General features: G+C 40.0%; 1 protein-coding gene across 1 annotated transcript; it reads right to left on the bottom strand.

Moving 5' to 3' along the window:
- Window positions 1-219: 219 nt before the first annotated feature.
- LOC311097766 (interferon-induced very large GTPase 1-like) lies at window positions 220-9,811 on the bottom strand (the record flags this gene model as incomplete). Its single annotated transcript, XM_084137618.1, has 4 exons — window positions 220-1,564; window positions 3,277-7,482; window positions 7,771-8,436; window positions 9,725-9,811. The coding sequence occupies 4 exons, from the start codon at window positions 9,809-9,811 to the stop codon at window positions 242-244; spliced, it is 6,282 nt and encodes a 2,093-aa protein (XP_083993744.1). The 3' UTR covers window positions 220-241.
- Window positions 9,812-10,145: the final 334 nt, after the last annotated feature.

Raw genomic sequence — 10,145 nt, 5'->3', positions numbered from 1 at the left:
GCTGTGTGTTTTTTATTACTTTTAATTAGTATTAAACTATAATATACATCAAGCATTTTGAGCTTTTTATCATATGTTCAGAAATATGTTGTTTTAATCATTTGACAGATACTTGTATGAGGAATTGAATCCTGTATTTAACTCTTTTCTAGTATATTTGATGAAGCTCTGATTATCACGGAAACTCATTTCTTACTAAATCGGAGAAGAGACACAAGAGTCTCTTTCTTTATCTGCTTCATTACATGTATTGTAAACTCTCAATAGCTTCCTGTTTTGAGTATTTTCTCCATTCATCTGGAATCTCACCATAACTCTCAAATGTTTTACTGTAGTGTTTTTCCAGATCTTTCTGGAATCTGAACACAAACCACTTCCAGTAGTTCAGTTCAGAGAGATCAGGGCTGATGCTCCATTTAGCAAACTCTTCTCCTGCTGTTCTGTAATCTCTATATTGGACTGCATCATCTGAGTCAGTGGGATAAAAATATTGATAGTTGCTTGCTACTGATGATGTGCAGATACTAATAGATAAGTTTGTTGTTCCTCTGTAAACAAACCCATTAATTGCCCACACTCTGTGGTAAGGAACACTGTGATCTCCATGATGGTCTTCTATGGTGTTGCTGCAGACGGCTTTACAGAATGGACACTGAACCCAACAGCACTGACAGAAGTGATCAATCAGAAGCTCATCTGGCCTGAGTTTACTGTCCAGCTTTACTGGAAATGACTCTGTGTTGAATCTACTGCTGATGTCAGCCATTATAGCAGGAAGTTCATGTCTTATCACATCTTCTAGGAGGCTGAAATCATCAACATCATCATGTTTGACTCCACTGAGGTCTTTTTCAGAGAAGATCAGCTCATCTGAGAGCTTCAGTGTGAAACTCTTCAACCACAAGCCAACATCTCCTCTGTTCTCTTGAACATGTTCAGTAGATTCATGTGCTGCTTCCATGATCTTCTGCTGCAGGAGTTTAATCTTCTCCTTCATCTTGGGTAAAACCCTGACTCTGAACTTATCAGTGATGTACTGACTGACTTCATCTCTGATGAAACTCTTGAAGTGATCTCTGGGATTATGAACATAGTTCATGTATTTGTTAAAATCCTCCTCTTCTGCCAGTGTCTTCAGGATGTGTTTCTCCAGATTTGATCTGTTTCTATTCAGTGATGGACAGTTTGATCTCATTTCAAGAGCCAGATCTCTAGCAGTCTTCTTGTAGATGCTCTGCTCAATGGGCTCTTTCAGTTTCTGACAGATGATCTGACCAAAAATGGCAGCTGATGTTGCTCCATGACAGTATTTCTGGAAAATACTATAGTAATATCCTCTCTTCTGCTCAACATATATTACAGGATCATTGGCTTCTCTGAACTTTCTGTGTTGGTCAGTGATCGTCTCCTTTGCTCTCTTACAGATGCAATAAACCAAATCCATGAAGAATTCATTCTTGAACACATAATTCACTGATCTTTCCTGATGTGTCACTCTTGTCTTGATGTAACCTGTGAGCTGTTGAATGCAGCTGATGTTGTAGCCCATCTTTGAAATGTTAACCTGTTAACCGTTGCCAGAGCGCGGACGCACTGAAGCGGTTTTATTTATATATAGTTCAAAGTTACTATCAGATTTAATGTTATACCTTGACAAACTATACATCATTAAAAAGATATAAGACTCAAGTTTCAGAATTTGACCACTATTGTATTCTGAGAAACTTATAGCGACAGTTATTTCTTAATTTGTGTCAGGAGTTATGAAATGAAAAAATTAGTCGATACCTTTGATATGAATTATGCGCGTCAGCCGCTTTCATTCATAAAAAAACTCCCGTGCCGTCGTCATGACAGCGATACACAAAACAACGTGCCTCAGGGCTTTAGCTCAAAAATGTGCAGATTTGGAGAAATATTGATATATTCTCATAGGTTTACATCAGATTTCTATAGACAGGAATAATATTTATTGAATTTATACCCAAATGCGTCGATGTAATCATTATGAGCGTTTGCATAACTCTGATACTGTGTTTTCAATTCATACCAATAGCCTGAGGGCGCCCTCGCCGCCCTGTGCACAGTATTAGAACATGAAGAAGTGCCATAATCATGTGACAATCCAGGAAGCCTCGAACACACACAAAGCTAACGAGATCGCGCTGTAACTATGGCTGTAACATGCAGTTTTGAAGACAATAAACATGTTTGCTATGATATTTGAGTTACCTGTGTTTTTCAATCCATGCCAGGTATTTCCATAATAATAGATTATATTTATAATGTAATGCTAATCTATATAGAATCGTTGTGCAGAACACTATCCAATAGTATATTTTCTGTCTGATTTTTTATCTGAAGCCAAATTAGATCACAAAAAATTATTTAAAATACTCGATTTGCTTTATAAAGTAAGTTTATAAGCACAAACATGGTTTTAATCTCATAAATTGTCGTGTATTGATGGTGTGCTAAGCTAACATGCTAGCTAGCCCTAGGTGCACCTGCCACCTAGAAGTTATATTTTTATTATTTTTTGAATGCTTACTGAAATGTTTCTTTATTCAAGAAATGCATTTGATACAGTTTAAAATGTAAGGGTGAACTTTAAGAAAAGAAATTAGTGACTGAAACCATATGAATAGCCTGTGAATAGCCAGTCGTTAGTAACTATAATGCAGACAAAAGAAATGCATATTTAGAGCCATAACCGGGCTGGAGAGGTGTGAATGTGTGCAGGGGGAGACTGAGACTGAATGGGGCTCGTTTGCACCACAAAACAATAAAGACAATATACTGGATAGATGGTTAGAAGATGACAATAAACATCAGTAGCATTTTAGCGTCAAATCAAAATAAAGTCACATGACATGGTCTTGAAAAACATTTCACTAAATACAGAGTTTTGGACTTATTATCTTAAGATTTTAAACATAAAATGTTTAGACATGTGGCATTAGCTGTAGTGCATTTCTAGATTGCTCCAGTGCCAACTTCAATTTTTTTTTCATGAGGATGTTTCATAAAAAATAATTTCTAATAACTTTACAAAACTTTGAAGCTATTTATAACAATTTTTGTCATTATGACAATAATTAATTCTACATTTACAATAAACTGCCAGGTGTCAGCTTTCAAATGAGATCATACTTGTGCTTTTAGTACAAAGGGTTCATGAACTGTATCTGTTTCAGTTTGGGTATGTCATTTCTTGGGATTTTTCAAAAGTGGGGTTGCAGCCTAACAGGTTAAATGACTGTCTGTATATTCGACTGTCTGCTGAGCAACATCTGTGACTAATGATCTTATTTGGGCTTCGTCTTCATTGGACATCCCTTGAAATGATCTAATGGCATTTGTAAAGACAACTTCAAATACACTGGATTTCTTTAACTTTACATAATCTGAATATCTTGGCACAGTGAATATATCCTTGCTCTCCCTCCAGTGATCTACAGGAGCACTTTCATAGATGTCACTGAGGATCTTTCTCACATCTCTCATTACATCAATGTCTTTGATTGGAGGAGTTTCTCTGATGATCTTCTTCACACTCAGTTCCCAAAACGAATCAAACTCTTTCTTCAGTGTTTCTTCATCTTTTGCTTTGTTTTTGAGTTGTAAGGCAAGTTCTTTGCTGTTTTTATAGAGAGTGTCTTCATGACGCGTCCTCTGATCATCAATCTCTTTCTTCAGGTCTCGCTGCTGAAGAATCTCGTTTAATTTCCTCTTTGTTTCTCTCACAATGTTTTCCTCAAGATCTTTGATTTTGATTTCAAATGACGTTTTCCACTGAATCAGTATATCTTTATCTTTGTCTTTCTCAAAGAATTCTGCCATTGATTTTTTCACTTCTTCACTTGTCGTCTTCAGTTCTCTTTGAAGATCTGTTTCATAAACCTCATAAATTGCTCGATATTCTATTTTGTTGTGTAGTTTGTTCTCAGTTTCCATCATGGCACTGCGAAGACTCCAGGTCCACTTGCTGTATTCGGTCTCCAGTCTCATGTAGGCTGAAATCTCCAGAGAATTTCTGAAGCTGAAGCTGAATCGTTCCTTCAGTAAAGCCTCCCAGAGATCTTTAACACAATATTTTAGGTCTATCAGCCTCATTCCATGTGAGTTTGAGGCATGAGACATAATAGTTTCCTTTAGTTGTTGAATGTTGTCACAGTAGTTTGGGTTTGGTGGTGCCATTGGTGGACTTCCCTCCCAGAGCTGAGCAACATACTTCACATCTTTCTGAACGTCAAATCCAATGACATCACTAAAACATTCTGCATCAGAGTCTTCCTCTTTAGCAGCGAGTTTTGTCATCTCATCCAGTTTCTCCTGCAGTCGTCTCCTTCCATATATAATTTTCTCTCCAGCTGTGACGTCTGAAACGTTCTGATGCACAAACACACAGCTGGGATTCAGTCTAACCTTCTTTATCCTCATGAAGGCCTGAACAACAATCTGAAGAACGTCCTGCATCTCTGTGGGGTTTTCTCCGAAGATGTTGATCAGTGTCAGATTACCAAGACCAACAACAAATGTGGCCAATTCATTATCATGATGTCTTGTTGATCTTCCAGCCAGTTCTAGAGCACGAAGACCCTCAGTATCAACGACCAGAATATAGTCAAAGTTCATCTGTGTTTTCATCTCGTCTGAGACTCTGACCAGCTGCATGAAAGCTCCTCTGGTGCATCTTCCAGCACTGACGGCAAACTGGAGCCCAAACATGGCGTTCAGCATGGTGGATTTCCCAGAGCTCTGAAGCCCTAAAACTGACAGCACAAAGACTCTGGTCTGGTCTCCCAGTTTCTGGATGAGTTCATCTAGAACAGCAGAGATCCAGACCAGAGGAACATGACCAGCATCTCCATCCATCAGCTCCAGTGGAAATCCAGAGATCATCATCTCTGCTGCGAGACTCGGGAGAGAAGAGAAGTCAAACTGCAGGTCTTTCTTTTGCTTCTCCACAGATGAACATGATTCATAGATCTGACCGATCTCCCTCATGATGTGCTCCAAACCAAAAGTTGCAGCTTGGAGATCCTCAGATAATTTCTCAAGCTCAGTTTGCTCAGCTTTGAGTTGTTCAGATTTATCATATTTCTCTTTCAGTTTCATGACTTTTGACCATTTTTCATTATACTTGTGATGTAGAGCAGAAACATCAGCTGAGGTATATTCATTCAGGAGGATTCTGAGCCATTTGAGAAAAAACATCTTATGTTTATCATCTGAGTTCATTTCTTTAATAAAGTGCTTCATAATCTTGCTGATGTCACATTCATGCTGTTGTTGACGGATTCTTTCAATTTCGGATTTATTTATACTTATTTCAATTTCTGTCTCATCTTCTTGAAGTCGATGCAGTTCTTTGTTCTTCTGACACCACTGATGCCACAGTTTCCCCTGATGAGGCAGAAATGATTCTTTGATTTGTGTCAGATGTTTCTTCTCCAGTAAACTCATCATCTGCTGTGCTGCTTCTCTTCCTCTCCTGCAGCCATCATCATTTTCCTCATCTACTCTGATGCCTGGAGGTTTGGCCACATCTTCAAGTCTGAAAGTGGAAGATGATTCTGAGAGACAATCATTTATCGCTCCTCTGAGTTCTTCAGATACATCTGACTGATTTCTGTCTTTCAGACCAATTTTGAATGTCCCTTTCTTTATCTTAGTTACAGAAGATTCATCCTCAGTAAAAAGACAAATGAGTGGCTTTCTCTCAATGAACAGGTTTTGTATCTTTGCTGCATGTCTGTCATTCCTGTCCAGTCGTGGCAGAAGAACAACATTGACTGAGGCCATTTCAGAGAGGATCTGCAGCTGTTTCTCATGGTCTCCTGCATCACCGTGTAGATTACAGAACGCAACACAGTCAGTGAATTTATCTGTGTCTCTCCCAGAGGGGCAGAACCAGGCGATCTCCACCACTCCATCCATCAGGACTCTGGATCTGCTGCTGCCTGGGCAGTTCCTGTGGAAGAACGTGTCGTGTTTCTCATTGATCAGACTGTTCATCAGCTCAGACTTGGATGAAGACACAGAGCCAAACCTGAAGAAAAACACCATTGGAGTTTCTGCCTTGTAGATCGGCGTGTTTTGACTGATGGTTTCATTGCTGGTGTTTCTCTTCTTCCAGCTCTTGTTGATTTGTCTGAATGTCCAGAGAGGAAACTCAATCTGTTGTGTGAATGGATCAGGAACAAGCAGAGGCAGAGCGTACTGACACTGGGACAGTTTAGTGACCATCAGCTGCTTCAGGAAACCGTCAGCACAGTGAAATACGGCCATCTGAACATCCATCGGGTGAATGAGTTCAGATTGACTGTTTCCTTTGTTTGACAAAGACATTTCACTGGTCTCTTTAGCATGAATGCATCTTGCTCTGTAGTTCACCATCAGTAGTTTTTGTATGAAAGTCTGAATCAGCTCGTCTTCAGCACAAGACTCATGGGACTGTAATGAATGTTTAGTTATCTGAAGAACATCTGAAGCTCTCAGATTATTGAGGTGTTCGACTTCAACATGGAGTCTGTTAAATAGATGCTTGATTGTTTGTCTTCCACTTCTCTTCAGTTTTTCTTCAAAGTTTTGTCGTTGATCTTCTCTTATGTTTATTTCTTCTTTTAGTCTCTTCTCTAAATCCTCTAGTTGTCCTTGTCTCTCCCTTTCTATTCTCTCTTTCTCTCTGATTATTCCCTCCATTTCACTCTTCAGTGTCTGTATCTGTTCATCACAAATTAGTTTTTCTCTCTCTCTTCTTTTCTCATCTTCTCCTCTTCTCGTCTTTTCCTCCAGTTTCTGCTGGTCCCATTCCTCTCGTTCTCTTCTCATCTGGATTTTATATCGTTCTTCTTTTTCTGTATATTCGTTGTCTCTTATCTTTCTCTCTTTTTCATGATTCTGTCGTTCATTCTGTATTCTGTTCATCAGACTGTCTATTTCTGTGTTGTATGAGATCTGAAGTTTTTCTTTTTCTTGTTTAAATGTCTCTCGTTCTTGTTTCATCTCGTCTTGCATCTTTCTCCCGAGCTCCTCTCTCTCTTTCATTTCTCTTTTAAATCGTTCTTCTCTCTCATTAAATTCTTCGTCTCTTCTCTGTCGGTCTTTATCATGATTTTGTCTTTCATTCTCGATTGTATTCATCAGTCTGTCTATTTCTGTGTGGTATTTGATCTGAAGATTGTCTTTTTCTTTTTTCACAGTCTCTTTGTCTTGCCTCATTTCCTTTATTTCATCTTTAAATATCTCTTGTTCTTTCTTCATTTCATCTCGCATCTGCACCTCCTGTTCCTTCATTTCTCTTTTATATCTGTCTTCTCTCTCTTTCAATTCTTCTTCACTTCTCTTTCTCTCTTTCTCTTGATTCAGTCTTTCTTCCTCCATCATCATCTTCATTCTCTCTTTCTCTACTTTATGTTTCATCAGTTCTTCTCTTTCTCTGCTCATTTGCTCCATTCTCTCCATCAGGATCTTCATCTTGTTTTCTTCTGCTTCATGATTAGACTGAAGATCTTCTTTCTCTTTCATTAATGTTTTATATCGTTCTTCTCTTTTTATATATTCCTCTTCTCTATTCTTCCTCTCATTCTCTATTCTGTTCATCAGTCTGTCTATTTCTGTGTGGTATTTGATCTGAAGATTGTCTTTTTCTTTCATAAGTTGCTCTATTTTATTGTTAAATGTCTTTCGCTCTCTTATCATCTCTTCTTCTAGTTTTTTCATCAGTTCTTCTCTTTCTCTGACTCTGTCCATCAGGATCTTCATCTGTTGTTTTTGTCTTTCTCTCTCCATCTGTCTGAACAGCTTACACGTGTAGAAACTACCCCCGTTTGCTTTCACCATGTTGTCTATCTTCTCCAGTAGATCAGACACCTGTGTTCGGTCTCCAGGCTGATTATTGTTCAACACATGATATCTGTTTCCACACGCTTCAATCAGCTTCATCAGAGCAGATCCAGGTTTCCCCAAACACTGTTCAATAGTTTTGTCCTTCAGATCATCTCCTCTGGTGAAGAGCACCATGGTGAACATTAAAGATTTCTCACCAAACGTCTCTTGGATGATCTTCACCGTTGTCGCTTCTTCTTGAGTGAATCGTTGTCCTAAATTGAGCACAATGATGAACACATGTGGTCCAGGCAGGATCATGGAGATGCAGTTGCTGATTTCTCTCTGGATCTCCTCATTAGTAAGTTCAGTATCAAACAGTCCTGGAGTGTCGATCACAGTAATGTGTCGGCCGTTGTTTTCAGATGATTCTTTTTGACTCTCTTTAGTCACGGACTCTTGAGATGTTTCTGCTGTAAACGCTTCTCCTCCTAAGATGGTATTTCCAGTTGCACTCTTCCCAACTCCCGTTTTTCCCAGCAGCACAATCCTCAGATCATCTTCACTCTCTGTTGAACCTGTAAAAGAGGAAATGTTTAAAGCCTAAAAAGTGTACAGTTTGTGCTATAGTTTAGAGTAATATTGTTACCCAATGTACCCCACACAATGGCCAATCAGATGCATTTAAGATAGAATCCACACACCGCTCAAAACTGAGTTTTTGTTCAGTGCTGAATTTTGTATGCTGGCGAATCCTCTAATTATAGCAAACAGTGTTATGAAAGATTCATTGTGCAGTCAGCTTCATTGATTATAACGAGACTTTGTGAGATTGAGATGAACTGAGATATCAGCTAGGGATTATTAACATTGCATGCATTCTGTCATACCAAACCATGCACGCAGTAGTCTGCTTGCTTTCATGCTAAATTAACATAAACATGAAGACAGATTTAATAACAGGAGCGATTATGCTGGGATGTGTAGGTTGTGGCTAGGCGACACGTAACTTGAAACTATTTCGTACCTTCGGAAGAAGGGAACATATTTTAGCTGGAGTGGGACTGAAAAATCTGTCTCTACATCAACACCCTCAAAGCTTCACAGTCCTGTAGCTCATCCTGGGTGGACATTTCATTCTGTAACATCAGGCAGTTTCGATTTACATGCTGTTTAATGCTGATGATCGCATAATTTTACATTTGAGTGAGCAATATTCTATCACTTGTTTCTGCTTCTTCTTCACCTGTGGTTTGACTCTTTCAGAAGATGTGAAATAGCGCCCCCTATCGTATATCAGTGAAAACACGGAAAGCTAGAAAATTCCTTCATTGGCGAGGAAAGAGTTAAGAGATAACGAACTATGTCTGCATGAATACCCGGTTAGACGGATATTTTAAAATGCTGTAATTCAGTGCATATATGAACGTTCAATTGCAATGCAGAGTTGAATTAGAGAACTGAATTCAGGATCGCATGCTGTCTAAAGCATCTTTCTGTGCACACACTTCAGGTGTTTCAGCGCAAGTGACACATTGAGATCTATTTTGTGCTTAACTCTTATAACATTAAGTTGAAGTGGAAGACATTGAACTTGACATTGGCAGGTGGCAGCCCATGACGTCACTACAGGTGAGACCGAGAGTATAACACTGATGAACACACATTTTAAAATTTGCAGTGCTAGTGCTGGCCATATTATATACTTGCCTGCTCAGATTGCACTTTCAAACACACAGTCTCCTTTAGAAAATAAGTCGATGATGTATTGCACAGGAGCCCTTTTATACTCCCGGTCTCATCTGTAGTGACTGCCTCCTCTTGGCGGGGTATTCCACACCTCCCGTCCAAGGCCTGTAAGTTTTCGTCCGGTCTAACGGCGAAGGCTTACAAGGCCTGTGGACAGGCTGCTTCCGCCCTCCATGCCATGGCACTTACAGCTCCACCAGGCCCACCAGGCCCAGGTGCTCATGGACATGAACGAGGGTGGTTCTGACCCAGAGCTCCTCCAGGATCTCTGTGTGGCAACTGACCTCGCCCTCTGGGCGACGAAGGAAACCGCAAGTTCAGTCGGTCAGTTGATGTCCACCTTGGTGGTCCAGGAGTGCCACCTTTGGCTCAACCTGGCGGATATGAGGGACACCGATAAATAGCGGTTCCTGGATGCCCCTCTTTCCCAGGTTGGGTTGTTCGGCAACGCGGTCGAGAGCTTTGCCCAACAGTTCTCGGCCACACAGAAGCAGACAGAGGCCATCCGGCACATCCTGCCCCGGTGGACCACTACTGCTCCCACCCGTCCGCCGACCGCAGAC

Source organism: Abramis brama (genome assembly GCF_963993115.1).
Source record: "Abramis brama genome assembly, chromosome: 1".
Lineage (NCBI taxonomy): Eukaryota > Metazoa > Chordata > Actinopteri > Cypriniformes > Leuciscidae > Abramis > Abramis brama.
Note: the sequence above shows the minus strand (reverse complement) of the source record. Positions and strands in the feature narration are given on the sequence as shown.